This window comes from Globicephala melas, chromosome 12 (genome assembly GCF_963455315.2).
Source record: "Globicephala melas chromosome 12, mGloMel1.2, whole genome shotgun sequence".
Lineage (NCBI taxonomy): Eukaryota > Metazoa > Chordata > Mammalia > Artiodactyla > Delphinidae > Globicephala > Globicephala melas.
In genome coordinates, this window is record NC_083325.1 from 30,549,439 (window position 1) to 30,574,229 (window position 24,791).

The window sequence follows — 24,791 nt, forward strand, 5'->3', positions numbered from 1 at the left end:
TCTTCCTGGACCAGGGATCAAACCCCTGTCCCCTGCATTAGCAGGCGGATGCTCACCCACTAGAAGTCCCTGAGGTTTTTAATGCATTAAAATACAAGAATCTTATTAAATATGAAACATTGGCAAGGATGCCCATTTTCTGTATCTTTTACCACTGAACAGAGATAAAGAAGCTGCAAGCCTGAGTGGGTTTCTTCTGAAACATTAACTGGAATTTTCAAAGTTCTTGCCATAACTTTGACAGACTCTGACTTTTTCATATACGTTTACATACCAAGTACGGTTTTGCTCAAACAACACAGGTTTGAATTGTGCAGGCCCACTTCTATACAGATTTTTTCCAAAATAATTTTGGATTATTAGTAAATAATTTGCTAATACTACAGTGCTACACCATCCATGGTGGTTTGAATCCACGGATTCTGAACTGGATGGAGGAACCACATGTGCAGAGGGCTGACTAAGTTACACGCAGATTTTTGGCTGCTTGGGGGTCGGCGTCCCTACCCCCCACATTGTTGAAGGGTCAACCATATAGTACAACAGAAGTAAAACACAGGAAGTCATGATATCATGGTTTTATTTTGAACATAACGTGGGAAATTTTTTTTGAATACAAGAGTAGAAATACAATTCCAGAGAAAAACATTCCAGTGCACTGTGGTTCTTTGTGGAGAAGATAGTGATAACACTGCCCATGATATATTCACCTAGTTCATAAATTTTATGGTTCACAAACTCAAATGAGAGATATTTTACAGATGGTTGTATCATAAACCTAACTTTAAGAAACCTATCAAGCAAATGCTTATTTTTGTGATCTGGTAAAAAGCCTACGAATCATGAATTGCTTTAAAACTGGAGAGTGGGGTGTACACTGAGTACGTGAGGTACTTGTAAAGTATAATAAAACGGGTGGCTTATGTGTATGTAAAGTGGTATTTCCTATTTATAGGAAATGTTTACAGCAAAAGAATAGCGAGAGGGATCAAACTAACGAAGGCCAATACATTTCTATTTTTCCATTCTCTTTTTAATTCTTCACTAATGTCAACAAGCTTGTGTTTTTTTGCAGCCACGTAGAGCTGAATTGTTGAACTGGTTTTCTGAGTGGTTCCTAGACCAGTAGCATCACCTAGGAACATAACAGAAATGCAGTCTTTTGTATACCACTCCACACCTACTGAAACAAATTCTGGGGTGAGGCCCAGCAATGTTTTAACAAGGCTTCCAGGTGATTCCGATGCACACTCAAGTTGGAGAACCACTGGAGCAGAACTTGGCCTTCATTCAGCCCCTGCATAATTTTTACCAGTCTCTTCTGTAAAAAGATGATTTGAGCGGCCTCCTGGAATAATAGGCCCTGATAGGTTTTTCTTCCAGTTTAAAAAAAAAGTTTTTTTAATGCTGTAATTGCATTAATACTAATATGCTTGACATATGGATAACCTGTTTTGCTCTTTGAGGAAACAACTTCGGATGCCTTGTTGGAAAAGAGTTGGGTTTGATATAACAGCAACCTTTTAAATTGGTGTTCTAAGTACAAATATGTCCTATTGCAAAACAAGTCTATAAGTGATAGAAATTAAATTACCTCACTAGTATTCACCCACTTTTAGCATATACATAATAGTATTACACTCTCTACATACTCTCTTCATTAAAACCACAAAAGGAAAAACAATGTCTCAACATACTTATTAAGAATAAAAATAGTAAAAAGCTGACCCTTTGACAAACTATAAATTTAATTCCTGCCTCTACATCAAATATATCTTGGCAGTTTTATCAGCATATTATTCACAATTGTAATAGAGAAGAAATTGTTTTAAGAATCAGTGTTCTCTTTTTTGCTATAATCTGGAGGGCTTTTTTTTAAAAAAAAAAAAAAATACATGTTAACTTGGTTGCAGTTACTTTTAGAATTAACAAGCTTTTACTTGTCCTGTCCTCCCAGTGACTATAAGGACAGTCCCTCATGATCTTTGTACAGATGGAGAACTGGTTCTCAAGTTTGGCTACATATTAGAATCATTCAGGAAGCACTCCTACAGGTGATTCCAATGTACAGCTGAGGCTCAGAACCAGGGCCTCAAAAGATTTCAGCAACCAATTTCTCAACCAAAATGCTACAGTACCTTTAGAAGCATTTAACAGTTTGAACATACACGGGATCTGATCAAGCAAGGTGTCTTGCTGAATATCCTCCTCTAGTGCCAACTGCTCTGGAGTAATCTAAGTTGCCTCTGCTGTGAGACTGTCACTGCATCTTACTATCAAGATTACTAGAGTTCTCAATGAGAGAAATCATTCTTTGCAACATGGACCCGCTTTGATAACGGATTGGGTTTCTTGGGACTCGTAAGGCACTAAAAACCCTTGGGAAACATCATAAACCACCACCATTAGTGAATCTCAACCCAGGATGCACGTTAAGAACTTTCAAAAGCTACAAAAAGCTGAGGTCCTGTCCTCGATCAACTAAATCAGAATCTCTGTTGTGGAGCTCCATCACTATTTTTAAAAGCTCCTCAGGTGAGGGTTTGATAATAGAAGGCCAATTTCTTAAATCAGTAGCCTGCACTTTTCATTTTACTTAAGATTTTTGTATGACATCTTAAATTTATACTAAACTAAGACTTCTGATTTTCACCCCTAATGAAATAGAGACAGAAGCAATGAAAAGAACATTCTGAAAGTCAAGGCTTCAAGCATGGGCATAGGTACTTTGAAAAATATAAATTACTAAAGCCAGGCATAAGATACCAGCTCCCATAGTAGTTGTATCTGACTGAAGGTCACATCCAGCTGCGAAGCACAAATGAACTAGTCCCGAACTAAAAGATAAGTCTTCCTCAAGTGCTCCGCTTAAAATGCTTTAAGGTTTGGTTCAAAATCCAGGGCCCCACCCCAGACCTCTTAAATGAGAATCTCCAGAGGAGCTAGAGAATCCGTACGTTTAACAAACTCCACATGATTCTTACGATCAGAGAAGTTTGGGAAACACTGCTGATGGATATAAAGAATAAATTTTGGAGATGCAATAGTTATGCCTTCATGCTTAATTAGAACCTTGTATATCTCATGATTCACTGGGATTACTTTTGTTAAACAATGATAACAGCAAAATATCTGTTTCAAAATCGTCTCTGCTCAGACTGTGTTCTTTTTTGCAGTGATAATTCCATTTGGAACCAGGACGGAAAAAAAAGAAATAGTGGTATTTCATAGTTCAGTTTTAAGTTTCTCATATAAGTCCTCTTGGTCAATCATGTGTGTGTGCCCGTTCCACCGGTGATAGGCGAGGAGAGCAGCATTGTAGCCTGCAACGGCACTCACTTCCATGGCACTTGCTGCAACCTCCATGCCGTTGAGGTAATAAAGTCGATCGTGGAGTATGATGGAAGGGCATTTCTCTGGAGGCGTATAATGAGGGTATGCAAGCCATGACCGCTTCACAGCATAATCATAGGACACAAAGAGCTTTAAAATTTGTTCTTTAGTAAGAGGTCCTGCTGAAAAGATCTTCCAAACGTGTGACCTGTCCGCTTTTGGTTGAGGATTATTACTTTCTTCTACAGAAGACACAAACCCAATGCTGTTAATGAACAAATCTGGATTATCAGTGGTTAAGACTGTACCGAGATCAAACTCATCTAAAGCTCTAGAGGTAAAGACAGTTGAATTCAACTGCCCCTTAATTAAAGTTGTCACTAAAGGTTCGTAGTATTGATGGAATTCCTCAATTGGAGGATCAAAGTTGAGAAAAGTTATATTGGACATTTTTCGATTCAATGGAGTGGCCACCAGGACGATGTCATAGAAGGCTGAATGGGTCTCAGATCCAGTTTGGTAGACCGCTTCATACACCTTTGTGGGATTTCCTAGAGGAAATAGGGAAGCATACATTTTTTTAATGTTTCTAACATACTGTATTTTATACCTTCTAAAAATAATTCTATACCTTCTTAATAGTTTCTCTATAATTCTAAGGCATTAAACAAGTTTTATCCCTTAAGATAATTATCCCTTGGATTTGTATTACAATGAGGCCAATTTTCTACTTGGAATGGAAATAAAATCTTGTCAATAAGTACAAAATATGAAATTTTTACTTTTGAGGATGAAATTATTTTTTAAATCCAAAGAGTCATGCTGCTGTACTTGAGCACATCTGTGAATATTTCTGCATGACATACAACACCTCCAATTTAAAATTCCATCATTTGGGACTTCCCTGGCCGTCCAGTGCAGGGGGTGCAGGTTCGATCCCTGGTCGGGTAACTAAAATTCCGTTCCATCATTTGGAAGTGAGTGAGAGATGGAGAAACAGGTTTTTCTCCCCAAGCAGTTATTTTCTGCAGGGAAAATTAGGAACAGTAAAATAGAAGTTCAAGTTTACCTGTCTGCTTGGTCCTTGTTTTCTCCTCTATGGACATTACTGAGCCAGATATAAGATTGCTTTTGGAAGCCTGAAGGAGCCGTGAGCAAACAAGTTTATTGCCACCTTTTACTGCCCAAAGGCCAGGATCAGTACAGGACATTGACACTGCCCCTGTCAGCGGTAGGAAGAAAATGTGTTTTAATTCTGACTCTGTAAGAGGCCCTCTACCCACTCTCCCTTCCCAATTAGCTAAGCCCTGCTCCAAATGTCTTTAGACATTGCCAAGTGGCTCTGGGAGCAAAATCTCCCCCAGATGAGAAGCATTCAACTAATAAAAGCTAAAGACTCTGTTCCCATAGAAATGCACATTTACATATACACAATTTTGCCAACATTTTTATTGTGTCTGAGGTTTCACAAGGAAAGGCAGTCTTCTCCAAAACATGGCCTAAAGTAAGGAGCCACCATAGCATCAGGTAAACCACTCTGTAAACTAATGTCCATAACTATTCCAAGCCCTGACTTACCTACAAAGCCATTGATGTTCATGGTTTGGCCATAATTGACCCTCATGACAGGAGTAATAATTTCATCGAGGAACTTCTCAGAAAAGCCTGCTTTCTGCAAGGTTTCAAGAAGTGATCGGTTAAATAATCCAAGGTAGTCGTCCCCTCCTAGGGAATGTAGTAACTTTTCTACGCTACTGAAGGCATAGTCATGAGATTGGTAGCGGTAGATCCTTTTGAACAGAAAAGAAATGGCCATTAAACACCAAACAAGACAGGGGGAAGGGTACACATAAAAAAGGAAAATAGCATTCTAAGACTCAAAGTGACTTTCATGTGTCCTTCTGATGAGTCCCTACCTATCCTGTGAGATGCACCTCAGTCACCATCTGCCCCAGGTATCCCAGAGGTTCTTGGCCTCCCTCTCCCTCCGCCTCCTCTGGGGGAAGTCCACTGTCCTTTATATACACTCTTCTGCATTAATATGGTCACTGGGAGCACCTTTCAAGAAGTAGGTATGTCTTATTCATCTTATCTTGAGCACACTTAGACATGTCTGAAGTTAAACTTTACCTTTCCACTAGACTTGATCCTCTCTCCTCCCACAACCAAAAATAACAAGTTACTCCCAACATCCTACATGTCATTCTCGGTTCATTTAGTTTCAAATTTAAACATTTCACTTCTCCTCTCTGCTTCTCCCACCTAAGAAGGAAACCTTATCAATCTTTCTAACATCTCTTCTGTTACTTCATTCTCATCTCCCTGATCTTAAGTGAGGATTTATATTCAAACTACTAAAATGAATAACTGATCTACCTGCCTCTAGTTTCTCTTCTTTAAAACATTTATGAATCTCCCAGATGTCCTAAAATACCCTTATTTTGTCATCCATCCACTTACTCAAAAAACATCTTGCGTATTACTGTTACTTACTAAAGTTCTGACATTAAAAAAAAAAAATCATGGATTTTTAGAGCCAAACTCATCAAGTCTAACTAACTCCTTTGCTCAATTGCAGATAAAGAAGCAAAGTAGAAGTTAAAGAACTTGTCTAAAAGTCACATGGCAAGTAGAAGGCTCAAGAACCACTATCCCCCTCTGCCTTCAACCACACACACACACACACACACACACACACACACACACACACACAATCTTCCACTTGAATACAGCTGACCCATTCATTCACTGCTCTCAAATATGCTCTGGGTATTGCTCCCAAACACTGCACTGCCTCTTCCCTCCATCTGGAATACACTTCCCATCCCTAATCATACAACAACTAGCTACACTTTCCTTCAGAGCCTGAATCCCAAACCCTCTGCAAAGTCTTACCCAACTTCCCAGTCCACAGTGATGTCATCACCTCCAAAAGTCCCATAAAACTTAGCACTCATGCTCAGCACTTAGATACTACTTCGAATTATTTAATTTTTAGGAACTATCACCTGACATTCTCTGCACTTTAGAGACTTGAAAAAATGTTCACATAAATTAGTTCATGCAATAATTCAATACATATTTTTTCAGGGTGCAAGTGATACAAAAATGAGGAAGACATGGTTTCTTTCTCTCAAGGAACTTACAGTTAGGAACAGGTACTCAGGAATATGCACAGATAAGTGTATGAAGCAAAGGAAGAAATAAGTGCCAAGGAAAGATCTCTACCAGTGATCATAGAAGAGTTTTTACATCAAATTTCTTCTCTCAAAATAATCTGTAATTTTTTTAAAGAGCAGAGATAATGTCATATCCATTTCAACATTACCTACTGTCTAACGGTGTAGTATACAAAATGTTGAATATATTTTTGTGGAAAAATTCTCTGTGCCAAAACTGAGAAATTAAAATAATTCCTTCCGGCCCATACTGTTTGGCTTGTAGTCCCTAGGAAGTTGGAAAAAGATGAGAACACTGAGTTCTTCAGAAAAATAATACACTGAATACCTCATAAAATGAAGAGCAATCTTTTGTAATGGTCAGCATGACAAAATAGTAGCCAATTAAATAACTTAAGTATGATGTTATAAAAAAATGATTCCCTGCCTCCTCCCACCGGAGCCCCAACCCCACTCAAACAAGCCTCCTAAGTAAAGGCCTCATAGAGGGTGACATGAGACAATATATACCGTATAAACACTGAGCACCGTAACTGCTTTACAATACTAGCTGCATTACAGCCGTCCCCAACTTTTTCGGCACCAGGGACCAGTGCCATGGAAGACAATTTTTCCACGGACGGGGCGGGGGTGATGGTTCAGGCGGTAATGCGAGCGATGGGGAGCGGCGGATGAAGCTTCGCTCGCTTGCCCAGCCCACCCCCACCCCCCCAACCCCGTCCCTGCTCACCTCCTGCTGTTTGGCCCGGTTCCTAACAGGTCCGAGGCCCAGGGGTTAGAGACCCCTGCATTAGAATGCCTATTTAGGGGCTTCCCTGGTGGTGCAGTGGTTGAGAATCCGCCTGCCAATGCAGGCGACACGGGTTCCAGCCCTGGTCCGGGAAGATCCCACATGCCGCGGAGCACCTAGAGCCTGTGCTCCGCAACAAGAGAAGCCACCGCAATGAGAAGCCTGCGCACCGCAACGAAGAGTAGCCCCCACTCGCCGCAACTAGAGAAAAGCCCGCACACAACAACGAAGACCCAACACGGCCAAAAATAAATAATAAATGAAATAAATAAATTTAAGAAAAAAAGAATGCCTATTTACTATAAAGTGAGACGTAACAAGTAGTTTCTGCTAATCAGATTGCTTACACAAACTTCTTTTCTTTTTAAACTACATTTGTATACCCCCTACCCATTTATTCACTCATTCATTCATTTAATCATTCAACAAATATTTATGGAGCATCAACTTTGAGTCAGACACTGTTCTAGGTGCTAAGGATGCAGAAGTCAGTACAACACAGAAAAAAGTCCCTGCTCTAATGGAGCTTTTGTTCTAGATGGGGAAACAGGCAATAAAATAAAGAAAGAAATGGAAGCAAATTATATGACAGTTTAGAGGATGATAATTATCAAGGAGAAAAGTAAATCAAAAATAAGATTGGAGGGCTTCCCTGGTGGCACAGTGGTTAAGAATCCACCTGCCAATGCATGGGACACAGGTTCGAGCCCTGGTCTGGCAAGATCCCACATGCCACGGAGCGACTAAGCCCATGCGCCACAATTACTGAAGCCCACGTGCCTAGAGCCCGTGCGCCTCAACAAGAGACGCCACCACGATGAGAAGCCCACGCACCACAACGAAGAGTAGCCGCCCCCACTCACCTCAACTAGAGACAGCCCGCGTGCAGAAACGAACACCCAATGCAGCCAAAAATAAATAAATAAAATTAAAACTAAAAAAAAACATAGATTGGAAATGTTTGGAGCTGACAGGCTTGCAACTCTAAATAAGATGATACAAAAAAATAAGTAGTCAAGGAAAGGCCTCACTGAGAAGGTGATCCGTCAGCAAACACCCGAAGGAGGTGAGGATACAATCCTTGCAGGGACAGGAGTGGGGGGAAATATTTCAGACAGAGGTATGAGCAGTGCAAAGGCGTTATGACAGCAGCATGCCTGGTACTGCAGCTGAAGCAGAGAGATCCAGGAGAACAGGTAGAGGCCCAGACAGAAAAAAGTAGGGAAGATGGGATGAAGCACTTCTACAATAATTGAGTAAGGACCTTAAAAAATCTGCCCCTAAATAAAAGCAATAAGAACACTGACAAATATTGTCAACATCAACTTTTTCAAAACTCTGGAAATAAACAAAATCCCAGGAGAATTTATTCAAGAAAAATGGCTGAATGTCTGTAAGAACAAGTGAGCCTTGTGGTATTTTAACTTCCCCTATTCCCATTCCCCTCTTGCTAGCAACAAGGTAGCCTTCAAAATCAGCAGCCTTGCAACTACAATCCCTGTGAAACCAGCAAGCTGGCAGCCACAGCAGGGGATAAAACAGGCTTGGAGCATCCCAAAATTCCCATTCCCAGAGAGCATCCCAAAATTCCCATTCCCAGAGAGCATCCCAAAATTCCCATTCCCAGAGAAGTGCCACTTTTGCCCTATCTGGCAACTCACTCAAAAGCTCCTTCCTCAGGGACTGTCCTTTTGTTTTTTTAAATACAATTTTTAAAGGATATACTCCCTTTACAGTTATTACACAATATTGGCTATATTTCCCAAGTTGCACAATACATCCTGTAGCCTATCTTACACCCAATAGTTTGTACCTCCCAGCCCCCACCCCTGTATTCCCCCCCGCCACTGGTAACCATTAGTTTGTTCTCTATATCTGTGAGTCTGTTTCTTTTTGTTATTTTCACTAGTTTGTTGTATTTTTTAGATTAGGGCTTGTCTTTTTTGACCTGATTCAGAGCTCGCCCTGTACAAACAGCCCATCCTGAGTGCATCTGTCAAAAACATCAGTGGCAATTTAACATCAGCTGCCTGAGGCTGTGATACCAATTGGGGCTGATAAGAGGCTTAACAAAAGATTTTTTTTTTTTGATATTGGGGAATGAAAAACCCCAATTCATTCCTGGGGACCTAGAAGCTCATGTCCATGTACAAGGCTGTCACGTGTCCAGGAAAGACCTGAGAAGGCCCTAATCTTGTCACCTCTGGCTGACCTTGAGGCTTTGAGCAAGCCAGAAGTAAAGGCTAAAGTAGAGTTGTAAACCACCCTCCAGAGCATTGCAAACACATCCCAACACACACACTCGAGTAGCCATACATGGCAAAGAACACAGACTTCACAGAATCAGTCCCAGAAAGTCACTAAACAAACAAACAACAACAAACCTGGGGTGAGGGAAGTTCTGATTTCCAGAGCTGCCATTTAATATTATTTTAAATGTCCAGTTTTCAACAAAAATCACGAGATACTCAGAGAAACATGAAAGTATGGCCCATACATGGGGTGGGGGGGGGAGGAAGGAGTCAACAGAAACTTTCCCAGAGAAAACCCAGACATTGGACCTACCAGACAAAGACTAGTAGGCCTTGCTACACGGCACATGGGATCTTAGTTCACCAACCACGGATCGAACCCACGCCCCCTGCATTGGAAGCACAGAGTCTTAACCACTGGACCACCAGGAAAGTCCCATAGACAAAGACTTTAAATCAGATATTATAAATATGTTCAAAGAACTAAAGGAATCCATATCTAAAGAACTAGAGCAAGTATGAAAACAATGATTAGAACAAATAGACTGTTAATAAAGCAATTATAGAAAAAAATTTAAAATTCTGGAGTTGGAAAGTATAGTCTGAAATTAAAATTCCCTAGAGGAGGGCTTCCCTGGTGGCGTAGTGGTTGGGAGTCCGCCTGCCGATGCGGGGGATGCGGGTTCGTGCCCCGGTCCAGGAGAATCCCACGTGCCGCGGAGCGGCTAGGCCCGTGGGCCATGGCCACTGGGCCTGCGCGTCCGGAGCTGGAGCCTGTGCTCCGCAGCGGGAGGGGCCGCAGCGGTGAGAGGCCCGTGTACCGCAAAAAAAAAAAAAAAGAATTCCCTAGAGGGGCTCAACAACAGATTTGAAACAGCAGAAGAATCAGTGAATTTAAAGATAAGGTCAGTTGAGATTATACAATCAGGGACAGAAAGAATCAAGAGTTAAGAAAATGATGATCAGAGCCTCGGAGCCTGTGAGACAACAAAAAGCATACCAAGATACACATAATGGAATCCTAGAAGGAGAGGAGAAAAAAGAAACCAACAAAAAATTTATGAAGAAATAATGATCAAAAATTTCCCAAATTTGATGGAGGACAATAATCTATACATCCAGGAAGCTCAACAAATCCAAAAAGGATAAACTCAAAAAAATCTACACCTAAACACATAATGGTTAAACTGTGGATAAATAAAGAGAAAATCTTGAAAGCAGCAAGAGAAAAGCAACTCAACCAGCAAAAATGATCCTCGGTAAGATTAGGAGCTGACTTCTCTTCAGAAGCCATGATGTCCAGAAGATAATGGGATGACATATTGAAAATGCCGGGGGGAAAAAAGACTATCAACCAAGAGTTCTATATCCAGCAAATCTATCCTTCAAAAATAAAGAGAAATTAATATAATCCCAGGTAAACAAAAACAGATAATTTAACACTAGCAAACCTTCCCTACAAGAAATACTAAAAGTTGCCCTTCCGGCTGAGATAGCACCAGACAGAAACTCAAATCCACATGAAGAATGGGTAAAGGTAATTGAATAGGTAAATATAAAAGACAGTATAGGGGCTTCCCTGGTGGCACAGTGGTTGAGAGTCCGCCTGCCGATGCAGGGGACACGGGTTCGTGCCCCGGTCCGGGAAGATCTCACATGCTGCGGAGTGGCTGGGCCCGTGAGCCATGGCCGCTGAGCCTGCACGTCCGGAGCCTGTGCTCCACAGCGGGAGAGGCCACAACAGTGGGAGGCCAGCGTACCGCAAAAAAAAAAAAAAGACAGTATAAAGATATACAGTTTACCCTTAAACAACACAGATTTGAACTGTATGGGTCCACTTATACACAAATTTTTTCTAAAAAATATACAGCTGGCATTCCATTTCCACAAATGCAGAACTCACAGATACAGAGGGCCAACTGTAAGAGATCTGAGCATCTGCAGGTTTTGGTATCTGTGGGGTGGTCCTGCACCCAATCCCCCATGCATACCAAGGGACCACTGTATATGCTTGAAATTCTTTCCCCTTATCTGACTTTTGAAAAACTGCATAAAGCAATAATTATAAAACTAATAAGCTTATAGAACATAAAGACATAATTTGTATGACAATAGCACAAAGTATGGTGAGGTAACAAAGCTATATTGGAGTAAAGTTTTTGTGTATTATTGAAATTAAGTTGGTATTAATTCAATTAACATTGTTTTAAGCAATTAACATTATTTTAAGATAGTAACTGTAATCCCCAGGGAAACTACTAACACAATAACAAAAATATGTATTCTGAAAGAAACAGCAAGAGAATTAAAATGGTACACTCTCTAAAACAAAAGAAGGCACCACCTAGAGGATGAATAAATTCTAGAGATCTAATGCACAGAATAATGATGATAGCCAACAATACTATTTTATATACTTCCAAGTTTCTAAGAGACTAGGTCTTAAATGTTCTTGCCGCATAAAAGAAATAATAATTATGTGATATGACAGAGGTGTTTAGCTATGGTGGTAATCATAATGTAATACATATTATAAATGTATCAAATCAACATGTTGTACACCTTAAACTTACACAATGTCATATGTCAATTATATCTCAATATTTTTTAAAGGCACTATGTTAACAATGAACAATACGAAAAGGAAATGAAGAAAACAATCCATTACAATAGCATCAAAAAGAATAAAATATTTAGGAGTAAGCTTAACCAAGGAGACAAAAAGACTTGTACACTGAAAACTACAAAACACTGCTGAAAGACATTAAAGACATCCTGTGTTCATGGATTGGAAGACTTGAAATTGTTAAAATGTCCATATTACCTAAAGTGATCTACACATTCAGTGCAATCCCCATCAAAATCCCAGTGACATTTTTTTTTTTTTGCAGAACTGGAAAAAATTCCTAAAATTCACATGGAATTTCAAAAGATCCCAAATAGCCAAAACAATATGAAGAAAGAAAAACAAAGCTGGAGGTCTCACACTTCCTAATTTCAAAGCATAATACAAAGCTACTGTAATCAAAACAGTTTAGTGCCAGCATAAAAACAGACATACAGATCAGTGGAACAAAACAGAGAATCCAGAAATAAATCCTCATGTATATCATCAAATGTTCATCAAAGGTGCCCAGGCTACACAATGGGGTAAAGAATAGTATCTCCAACAAATGGGGCTGGGAAACTGGATATCCACGTGCAAAAAAATGAAACTGGACCCTTACCTTAGATGATATGCAAAAATTAATTCCAAATGGATTAAAGACAAAAACATAAGACCTGAAACTATAGAACTCCTGGAAGAAAACATAGGGAGAAAGCTTCATGACATCGGATTTGGCGATGACTACCTGGATATGGCAACAAAAGCACAGGCAACGAAAGCAAAAAGATAAATGGGACTACATCAAACTTAAAAACATCTGTGCAGTGAAAGAAACAATCAACAGAGTGAACAGGCAACCTACAAAATGGGAGAAAATATTTGCAAACCATGTATCTGATAAGGGTTTAACATCTAGAATATATAAAGAACTCTTACAACTCAGCAACAACAACAAAAATCCAATTAAAAAATGGGCAAACAATTTAAATAGATATTTCTCCAAAGAAGACATACAAATGGCCAACAAGCATAGGAAAAGATGCTCAAGAGGGACTTCCCTGGTGGCAGAGTGGTTAGGAATCCGCCTGCCAATGCAGAGGACACGGGTTTGAGCCCTGGTCCGGGAGGATTCCACATGCCGCGGAGGAACTGCGCCCATACACCACAACTACTGAGCCTGCGCTCTAGAGCCCACAAGCCACAACTACTGAGCCCGCCTGCCACAACTACTGAAGCCCACGTGCCTAGAGCCCATGCTCCGCAACTGCAATGAGAAGCCCGCACACCGCAACAAAGAGTAGCCCCCGCTCGCCGCAACTACAGAAAAGCCCGCATGCAGCAACGAAGACCCAACACAGCCAAAAATAAATAAATAAATTTACAAAAAAAAAAAAAAAAGATGCTCAACATCACTAATCATTAGAGAAATGCAAATCAAAACCACAAAGAGATTATCATCTCACACCCATTAGGATGGCCACTATCTAAAAAACAGAAAATAACAAGTGCTGGCAAGGGTGTAGAGAGATTAGAACCCTTGTGCATTGTTGAAGGGAACGTGAAATGGTGCAGCTGCTATGGAAAACAGTATGGTGTTTCCTCAAAAAATTAAAAGTAGAATTACCAAAAGATACAGCAATCTCACTTCTAGGTATATATCCAAAAAAACTGAAAGCAGGATCAAAGAGATAATTGAACACCCACGTTTACTGCAGCATTATTCACAATAGCCAAGGGGTGGAAGCAACCCAAATAGCCATCAAAAGATAAATGGGTTAAAAAAAAAAGACAGGAGTAATGGAGAAACAGAGGAACAAAAATGATATAAGACAAATAGAGGGACTCCCCCAGCAGTCCAGTGGTTAAGACTCCGCCTTCCAATGCAGGGGGCACAGGTTCAATCCCTGGTGGGGAACTAAGATCCCACATGCCATGTGGTGCAGCCAAAAAGAAAAAAGACATATAAAAAGCAAATATCAACAGTAATTAAACATAAATGGACTATACTCTCCAATCACAACACAGAGATTGGCAGACTGGATTTAAAAAATAATAATAATAATCCAACTTATCTTGTCTACAAGAAGTACACTTTAGATTCAAAGACACAAACAGGTTGTAAGTAAAAAGATGGGAAAAGATATACCATGCAAACAGTAATGAAAAGAGAGCAGGAGTGGCTACACTAATATCGGAGAAAATAGACTTAAGACAAAATTTGTTACTAGACACAAAGGAGGACATTTTATAATGATAAAAGGGTTACTCCATCAGGAAGACATAACAATTATAGACATATATGCACTTAACAACAGAGCTCCAAAACACATGAAGCAACACTGACAGAGCTGAAGGGAGAGACAGACAGTTCAACAATAACAGCCGGACACTCCAATATCCCACTTTCAACAATGGGTGAACGAGTGCGCAGAATACCAACTGTATACTAGTTCACTATGGCTGCCATTACAAAGTATCACAGGCTGGCTGGCTTAAACAACAGAAATTTATTTCCAACAGGTTTGGAGGCTCCAAGTCCAAGATCACGGTGTTGGCAGGTTTGGTTTCTTCTGAGGCCTGTCTCCTTGGCTTGCAGATGGCCACCTTCTTGCTGTGTCCTCACATGGTCTTTCCTCTGTCTGTGCACATCCCTGGTGCCTCTTCTGTGTGTTCTAATCTACTCTTCTTATAAGGACAACAGTCAAATTGGATAGGGCCCAGCCTAACGGTTTCATTTTAACTTAATTACTTCATTACAACCCTATCTGCAAATACAGCCACATTCTGAAGTACAGGAGGTTACGACTTTACCATATAAGTTTGGGGGTGGGGAGGACACACAACTCTGCCCATAACAAACAGGAAATTTAAAAATGATGAATGGGATTATCTACATCCTATCAGGTCTTCCAAGCCATGGCACAGATTTTGGCTGTAACTCTGCATGAAATAGCCACTGAAAGTTTCTCAGCAGAGGAGTAATGTGATGACTCTTAGATTTTTAGAAAACTACTTTGGCTGCTATGCTGAAAACGGATTGTGATGGCACAAGGGCAAAAGCTGGGAGATGAGTTAGGAGGTGAATTAGTTTCCTATTTCTGCAGTAACAAATTATCACAAACTCAGTGGCTTAAAACAATACAAACTTATTATCTTATGGTTCTGCAGGTTAGAAATCCAAAGTCAATCTCACTGGGCTAAAGTCAAGGTGTCAGCAAGGCTGGTTCCTTCTAGAACCTCTGAGGGAAGAAACCATTTTCTTGCCTTTTTCAGTTTCCATAAGCCACCTTGGCTCATGGCCCCTCCAAGCATCACTCCAACTTCTTTCTTCCATCATCCCATCTAATACTCATTCTGATTCTCCTGCCTCCCTCTTATAAAAACTCTTGTGATTACATTGGGCCCACCTAAATAATTAAGAATTATCTCCCCTTTTCAAGATTCTTAATCTTATCTACAAAGTCCCTTTTACCACGTAAGGTAACACATTCACAGGTTCCAGGGATTAGAATGTAGACATCTTGCAGAGGGAGGCAGGCATTATTTAGCCCACCACATGAGGCTATTCCAACAATCCAGACAGGACTTCCCTGGTGATCCAGCGGTTATCACTCTGTGCTTACAATGCTGGGGATGCAGGTTTGATCCCTGGTTGGGGAACTAAGATCCCACATGCCGCCAGACAAGAGATAATGGTGGTTTGGATCAAAGCGGTAGCAGTGATGGTGGTGAGAAGTGGTGAAATTCTGAATATATTTTAAAGACTGATAGGATTCAAGATAGACTGGATTTGGGAAATGAGAAAATGAAAAGAATAAAAAATGACTTGTTAGGTGTAACTTTTTTCCTTTGAGGAATAAAAAGGGTGTTTATAAAGCCTTTCACTATGAGTCCTATCAGTCTCAGATCAAGAAGTGTTAAGGGGGCTTCCCTGGTGGCGCAGTGGTTGAGAGTACGCCTGCCGATGCAGGGGACACGGGTTCGTGCCCTGGTCCGGGAAGATCCCACATGCCGTGGAGCGGCTGGGCCCGTGAGCCATGGCCGCTGAGCCTGCGCGTCCGGAGCCTGTGCTCCGCAACGGGAGAGGCCACAACAGTGAGAGGCCCGCGTACCGCAAAAAAAAAAAAAAAAAAAAAGAAGTGTTAAGGATCTAACATATCCCCAGAAATGCACTAAGTGCTAGAGACAAGAATGAGCTTGAACCCAGCCTATAAGCCAAGATATCTCAACGGGAAGCCATTTTGTGGACCACAGGATTCAATTCAACAAATATGTGACTGAACATCTATGACATTCTGGCTACTATGCATACTACAGAACAACACAAGTGTGTGTGTGGTGTGCACCATATAACACCTAAGAGATGTTCGAAAAGAAACATGAATGGTGACTAAAGTATTAGGAAAGGGGTGAGATAAGACATGAATTCTGGAATAAAGAATGGCATCCAACCAGAAAAACTGCATAAATAAATGCTCAGAACTGGAAATTGACTTGGCAAGTGTGGATATCAAGGGCAGCAGGATCTCCACCCAAATACCTTCAACAGCAAAGAAAAATGCATACTCCCAGGGGTGTGGGGCCTTGCCTACCACAAGCTTGAACCCTCTTTCAAGTATCATGGTTTACTACTGTTACATGGGCTTTTGCTCACACTGTGCACACTCTGAAATAGAAGCACAAAAATGACAATGTACCTCCCCAAAGCTGGTCAACAAATCTCCCAAAAATTTCTACAGATGATCACACAAGCCACTTTAAAAAGGAGCCAACCGGATCTGTCATATATATCCAAAAAAGGGAGAAAATGTGTTGAGCAAGGACTTTAGGTTTCTTACACCATTCAAAGAAAGAAAAAACTCAAGAATATTCTCCAATTACGCATTTTAATCTAGTGGTTCTCAACCCTGATTATAGGCAAGATTCACTTGAGGTGAACACACCAATGCCCAGATGCCTACTACAAACCAATGAAATAAAAATTGTCTAGGAGTAGAGCACAGCATTCTTTTTTTTTTTAATTTATTTTTTGCTGTGTTCAGTCTTCATTGCTATGCGAGGGCTTTCTCTAGTTGTGGCGAGCGGGTGCTACTCTTTATGGCAGCGCACGGGCTTCTCATTGTGGTGGCTTCTCTTGTTGTGGAGCACAGGCTCTAGGCGCGCAGGCTTCAGTAGTTGCAGCACACGGGCTCAGCAGTTGCGGCACACAGGCCCTAGAGCGTGCGGGCTTCAGCATTTGCGGTGCACGGGCTCAGTAGTTGTGGCCCGCGGGCTCTAGAGCGCAGGCTCAGTGGTTGTGGCGCACGGGCTTAGTTGCTCCGCAGCATGTGGGATCTTCCCGGACCAGGGACTGAACCTGTGTCCCCTGCATTGGCAGATTCTTAACCACTCTGCCACCAGGGAAGTCCCACATCATTCTTATTTTTAAAACTGTGCCACTAGGGAAGTCCCACATCATTCTTATTTTTAAAACATCTCCATGTTGGGAATTCCCTGGTGGTCCAGTGGTTAGGACTCCGCACTTCCACTGACGGGGGCCAGGTTGCATCCCTAGTTGGGAATTAAGATCCTGCAAGCTACACAGCATGGCCAAAGAAAAAAAAGATCCCCATGTGAATATAATGTACAGCCAGGATTAATAACTACTACTTTACTGAAATGTTGGGGATTTCACTGTTCCAGAGTCCTCTTTGGCAACCTCTGTGGCTCCCAATCCTGGTTTTTGTAACATGAGTGATATTACAAATATTTAATAACTGGTACAACATTAAACAGAAAGTAGACTGACTACAGCACTGGAACTGAGTCAAGACTCCCTGCTGGAGCAGTGGAGGAGACTCCCAGGGAAGAGAAAACATGCAGCTAGTAGCTATTTCACAAGTCCAGCAGTATTTCACTACTTTAGCAACTGGCACATGCTGGCTCAATACCTGCCCTTTCTCCAACTGTCTCATAGGGTATGACAAAATTATCAAAATAAGATCTGCATGTTCTTGATTTATTGAAAGAAACAGTAATGTATGATGGATGGCCCTTTAAACAACACAAAGGTCAGTGCTCTATAATCAAGTATCAAAGATACACTGGAGGGGGGCAGTAATTCCATGAAGTTTGGGAATTGTTTTCTAAAATCAAAAATAGTATAATCTACAGGGAACTATATTCAATATCCTGTGATAAACCATAACGGAAAAGAATATGAAAAAGAATGTATATATATGTATAACTGAATCACTTCACTGTACAGCAGAAATTAACACATTGTAAATCAACTATACTTCAATAAAATAAACTTTTTAAAAATAGTATAACTTATGTATCCCCTCACTGGGTCTTTTTCACAGTTCTGTAATACCCTGAATTCACTTGAAAAGTGATTTCTTAATTTCTCAAAGGGCAATTCTCTACATGTCAAGAAAACTGATACACACAGGCAAGGCTGTATCTGATGCCATATGAACTTGATTTTCCTGCTGAGGATGCAGCAACATGCCCCCTTTCTTTAAAAAGTGACTGGCTGTAGGGCTTCCCTGGTGGCGCAGTGGTTGAGAGTCTGCCTGCCGATGCAGGGGACATGGGTTCGTGCCCCGGTCCAGGAAGATCCCACATGCCACGGAGCGGCTGGGCCCGTGAGCCATGGCCGCTGAGCCTGCGCGTCCGGAGCCTGTGCTCCGCAACGGGAGAGGCCACAACAGTGAGAGGCCCGCGCACCGCAAAAAAAAAAAAAAAAGTGACTGGCTGTAATGCAGGGGACAAGGGTTCAATCCCTGGTCCGGGAAGATCCCACATGCTGCGGAACAACTAAACCCATGTACCACAACTACTGAGCCTGCGCTCTACGGCCCGCAGGCCGCAACTACTGAACCTGCATGCTGCAACTACTGAAGCCCGTGCGCCTAGAACCTGTGCTCTGCAACAAGAGAAGCCACCACAATGAGAAAACCACGCACTGCAAGGAAGAGTAGCCCCCGCTCACCGCAACTAGAGAAAGCCCACACGCAGCAACGAAGACCCAACACAGCCAAAAAATAAAAAATTTAAAAAAAAAAGTGACTGGCTGTCTCTATACAAGTTCTATATATTTTCCTAGTAAACCGCTTGTCTCTCTACTAGAATATGTATTCTTTGAGGGCAGGGACATGTTCTGGGTTCTACATCTTTAGGACCTAGAATACTGCCTGGCACATAATAAGTACTCAATATTTGGTCAATGAACAAAGGAATGAATGACTACTTTAAAACAACCTGCACTATAGCTGAACTTAACGTACCCGCTGGAAAGGAGTTCAAGAAATTGACCTCAGAATGATGTTTAGAAAGAAAGAAATCCCTAACTACTAAAAGTTACAGAAACTAGAGTACATTTATCCTATTCACCTCTTACATCTGTGCTGGGCAATACCTGGTCATATGACATGTCATTTTACCTTTTTTTTTTTTGACAGATTTAATTTAATTTTTTTTTTTTTGGCTGCATTGCATCTTCGTTGCTGCATGCAGGCTCTCTCTAGTTGTGGCGAGTGGGGGCTACTCTTTATTGCAGTGCGGAGGCTTCTCCTTGCAATGGCTTCTCTTGTTGCGGGGCGTGGGCTCTAGGCACATGGGCTTCAGCAGTTGCAGCACACAGGCTCAGTAGTTGTGGCACGCAGGCCCTAGAGAACGTGGGTTTTGGTAGTTGCAGTGCACAGGCTCTAGGGCACATGGGCTCAGTAGTAGTGGCTCACAGGCTCTAGAGCACAGGCTCAGCAGTTGTGGCACACAGGCTTAGTTGCTCCGCAGCATGTGGGATCTTCCCCGACCAGGGATCGATCCTGGGTCCCCTGCATTGGCAGGAGGATTCTCATCCACTGCACCACCAAGGGAAGTCCCTAATTTTACCTTTTTAACAATTATTTTATTCCGTTGGCACAGGCACAGTAATGAAACATTATTAGCATTTACAAGCTGAGTTTCTCCAGGACCTAAAACTGTAAACCGGCATAAAAATTAGCACATGCCAATGACCTTAAAAAAAAAAAATAGGTTGTATCTTTCAAAGGTAGACTGGTTATCTTATGTTATTTTTCCTACTTCCCAAAGCAATGCATATTCATACACAAAGAAATTTTTGAAAAGACAGAAAAACATAGAGAAGGAAAAGAGGCACCTGTATTCTCACTACACAAGACAGTGTGGGAATTTAATATCCTAATTTAAATTCCTGGGTCTCAGAACTGATATTTCAGGCTGCTGGCTCACTGAAACATCACGTCACAGTTAAATAAAGCTCATTTAAGTTTTCTGATCCTTTCTACAAGCTCTTGTACACATCAGCTCATTCATCTACACACAACACTAAAACAGTTCCGAGACTAAGAGAGAGGACTCTGGAGCCAGACTGCCTGGGTAAGAACTCCAGCTCCACCAGTTACTAGGCGGGTGGACTTGCACACTTGAAACCTCTCTAAGCTTCCACCTTTCACACCTGTGAAAAGAAGCTAATAACAGTACTTACCTCAGAGAGCTGTCACGAGACTTCAAGGAGTTAATATTTGTAGAGCATTTTAAAGTGTCTGGTAACATTAAATAAGCATTTGCAAAATATGTTTTCAGAAGCAAAAATAAACTACCCTTTCAGCTTCGAAGTGGATAAATGGTCTGCGTATTGTATACAAAACATTTTGCCTAACGATCTTAAAAACAGGCTGCAGTTAGGTAGAGAACTGTTCCAAGAAACTATAATTCCTACAGATCATCTAATAAGTCTTAGGTTAAATGGAAGAGAAGAAATTACCTCATAAACTTGTCTAATATATCCTCTACCCACATGTGCATTCGGAGGGACTGAAATCCATAGTGCCAAATTAGTTTAATCATGTTTATTATAAACCAGCTGCTCTCCTCATATACCAGAGTCTCTCCGTTATACACCCCCACTAGGCCACTAGGGCTCTGAACAGCAGAGAGACCTGTAAAAACAAAGAAAGGTAGCTAAGTCAGTGGTTTCTGTACTGCTCAAATGAGAGAAGATAATCTGAAGCTACCAGGGACGTTCTGAAGTGAGTGAATCCGGGCTTCCCCCAGTTCTCAGGAGACATGTTAAAGGAGCTCTACCTTTAGAACAGTGGGTGGTACACTAGACACCACATTTTCCAAAAGCGGATTCCCTGAAAGATGGGTTGGATGATCATGCAGATACATCAAAATGAGACTGGCTATAGTTAGTCTAAAAAGACTAAAAAGTCAAAAGAAAAAAACCAAAGGATGAGCTGAATTCAACTTAAAAACAGAAATGTCAGACATGACTCTTGGCAGCATAAATGGCTCCTGGCATACACTCGCCCTCACGGAGGAACGAGGCCCAGGAGGCGTCCACCGGAGATGTGGCAAGCAGCTAAGGAAAAGAAGTCAGCCCCATTCCTGTGCAAATCCTATTTTGCATAACTGGATAGTTCTGATAACTGGAAGAAGGCCAAAATTACACAATATTCCCTGAGGAAATAGCCTGCAGAGGCTGGCCACGCTTCCCCCATACCTGTCCAGTGCCTCTGCTGGTAGGCAAGCAGTCCGATGTCCCAAGTTCTAGGCACATGTTTGCACCTACAGCTGTGTGAGTGACCTTAAGCCAGACACCTCAAGTCTCTGGGCCTCATTTCCCCAGCTGTAAAATGAGCACGCTAGGGTTTCTGCTAACTCCAACCATTCTTTGATTCTTTAACACGAACCCAGAGGTTTGAGAAGCCACGGCAGCAACCATCCCCACCCTGTGCCCCATGGCTGTAATTCCAGATAACTGAAGATACAGATAACTAGTGTCCCATTACAGCAGAGCAGCTCCTAAGGCAGCACCAACTGCTAGCAGGAAAGCGAGGAAAGCAGTTTTACCAGCTTCACTGTAAAAGATGATTAACAAGGCAGGAAAGTTTCAGTTCCCTATCTGACAACAATATCCATGCATATTGAAGTCTGCTTGTCTGACCAAATTACATACCCAGGTCCTTGACAAAACGCTTCATGTGCAGATTTAAAGGATGGATGACGGAACCTCCTGACTCATATTCTTGCCCTTGCATAGTCACGGTGGCCAGACGGCCCCCCACCTCTCCTTTTTCAAACACGTCAATCTTCACATCGTTCCCAAATTTCTGCCGCAGATAATAGGCTGCTGAAGTGCCACCAATGCCAGCTCCAATAATCGCTATGGGGGAAAAAGAAGGAACAAGTTTTTTTCCCTCTTACCAGCTTTGTAGGTTTGCTTTGTTTTTGAAAGGCCGTAAATCAACAACAGACGTTGCTTAAGCCTGTGATCAACAATTTAGGGAAGCCTGGGGAGGGGGAGGCAAGTGACAGCTGCAGTGAAGATAGAATTATGAATCTGGCCAGACACTGCCCCCAGACAAAAGTGGTAGTTACACTTTTCTTTTTTTTTTTTGCCAGATGGCCCAAGATTCTCACAGTTCGTTGCGGAAGAACCAAGTGGACCGCCGCACACCCTTCTTTGTGCCCAATGCAAAGGAACAGAGGAGGCGGGGCCTTTCCAGGACGCATTTCAAATAAAGTGGCCGCCATTTTTGCCTTGATTTGTTCCGTCTCGTTAATGTAAACAGGTTAATGATTCCAAAGGACACGGCTTAAAGGAGAATAAAAAAAATAAATAAATAATAAACAGGGGAAAACAACCAAAACGACTCAAACTAAAAGAGTGACTGTTTCGGCTGTGTAGTCGTCCTAGGCAGAGAACTTGTGCAAGCCAGGGGACTGTGCCAGCCGGCCGACTTCAGCAAAGCGGACGGGGGAAGGGCGCCCCAGCCCATCACTGGAAGCAGACGCGGCCAGCGCGGTCAGCTTATCTGCGCTGCTTGGTGTGCTGTGCCCGCGTGCGCCTCTCATCTGCAGAGCGGAATTGGCCCGTCGCTCCCGGACCAGCCAGAAGACCGATTTCCCAACAAGTGCACCAAGGGAAGGCCGCGGGAGGGGCCTCAGCCTCCCCGGAGCCCAAGGCCTCCGACTCAGGGGCTGCAGGGAGGCCTGGCGCCCGCCCGCCAGCCCGGGTCGCCCCCCTCCACGGCCCATTGCTCAAGTGGGCAAGTCTCCACGCCCGGGAAAGAGCGGTCCCTGGGGCACGTAAAGCAGTCCCAAGGTGCGAACCGGGGAGAGCTCCACTTGCGCAAGCAGCTCGTTCTGCGCGGCCCGGCGGGAGTCGCGGGTGCCCGGCCTGGAGCATCAGGCAGCGGCCGCCCGGCGTGGGGCGCGCTCCCACCGCCCCCGCCGCGCGCCGCCTCCTTCTCGCCTACCGATATTCTCCGGCGGGGCCCGTGGCTCGGCGCTCCCAGGGAACCCCCAGCTGCATAGCAGCAACAACCCCAGCCACAGCCCCACGGTCGAGCAAGCGAGCCGCCCACCGGTACCCTCCATGGCTCTCGAAGCGTTGTTGTCGGACTGGAAAGCCCAGCTGTCCGCCCGCATTTGAGTCTGCGCTCTCTGCCCGCCCCGCCCCCTGGCTGGCCTCGCCCCTCCAAGCCCCGCCCAGGTCCACCCCCAACCTATCCCGCTCTGCTGCACAGGCCCTTGACACCCCACGGCCGCCCTTGACACCCCAGGGCCACCCTTCCCTCCAAGAGCTGCCAATCCGGTTCTCTCGGTCCCCTAAGCCCGCCCTGACCCTCCGAAGCCCACGCTGCTTCAGGGAGAGACCAAAGGCTCCAGAGGAGGCTCACCCCAGCTTTTAATTTCTTCAGTCGTGCCGCCTTCTGTCCCTTCAGTCGCTCTCGCTCAAACAATGCACACAGCTAATCGCTGCCAGAAACAGACCAGGGGTGCAACAAACACTTTACTGAGTGATCACTATGTTCGGGACTGTTGCGTACAGGATGAATGGGTAAATGGTACTAGGTAGAAGGAAAAATGGGGGAGATCAGGGATGGGGTGGTCCAAAGTGAAGTGAGTGGAAAAATAGTGACAAACATGAATGAAAGTAGTGTACTCACCTCATATGCTGGAACATTATGCAAGCATTAAAAAGATTTGTAACATCAGTGTCTATTGTCCTAGTATTGTTAGGTGAGAAAATCTGCTGACTGAGTGATAGGTATTATATGATCTCATTTCTGTAATTAAAATACCCGCCCCCACCCAGTCAAAAAAAAAAGGAAAAGAAAAAACTAGTACATGAACATGAAGAACAGTATGGATGGAAGGAAAACAAGTTGGATAAAAAGAAAGGTCTCTGTGGATAAGAGAGTCTTATCCCCTGTGGATAAGACTCCGAGCTCCCAATGCAGGGGTCCTGGGTTCGATCCCTGGTCAGGGAACTAGATCCCACATGCATGCCACAACTAAGACCCGGAGCAACCAAATAAATAAATAAATAAAATTATGGTTTAAAAAAAGGATAAGCTTGGAGAAAGGAAGCAGAAGATCCACTACAAAAAAGGACTCATTTATTGGACAAATATTTATTGAGTTCCTTCCAAGTGGCATGCAGTGTTCCAGGAACTTGAGAAAAATCAGTAGAAAATATTGATTTTTTAAAATATTGATTCTAATGACACAGACATTCTAGTGGAGGGAGACAGATGACAATTAGAGTAAACAAGTAAATGATGTAGGGTGGGGAAAGAGGAAAGGGGAATGGCTTGCAATTTTAAATA

General features: G+C 42.6%; 1 protein-coding gene across 1 annotated transcript; it reads right to left on the minus strand.

Annotated features, from left to right (window-relative positions):
* Window positions 1-563: 563 nt before the first annotated feature.
* On the minus strand, window positions 564-23,610 carry PCYOX1 (prenylcysteine oxidase 1). Its single transcript, XM_030877485.2, has 6 exons — window positions 23,436-23,610; window positions 22,133-22,339; window positions 20,936-21,110; window positions 4,912-5,123; window positions 4,403-4,555; window positions 564-3,884 (listed from the first exon to the last, which is right to left on the minus strand). Exons 1-6 carry the CDS (start codon window positions 23,605-23,607, stop codon window positions 3,226-3,228), a joined length of 1,578 nt encoding a protein of 525 aa, XP_030733345.1. The 5' UTR covers window positions 23,608-23,610; the 3' UTR covers window positions 564-3,225.
* Window positions 23,611-24,791: the final 1,181 nt, after the last annotated feature.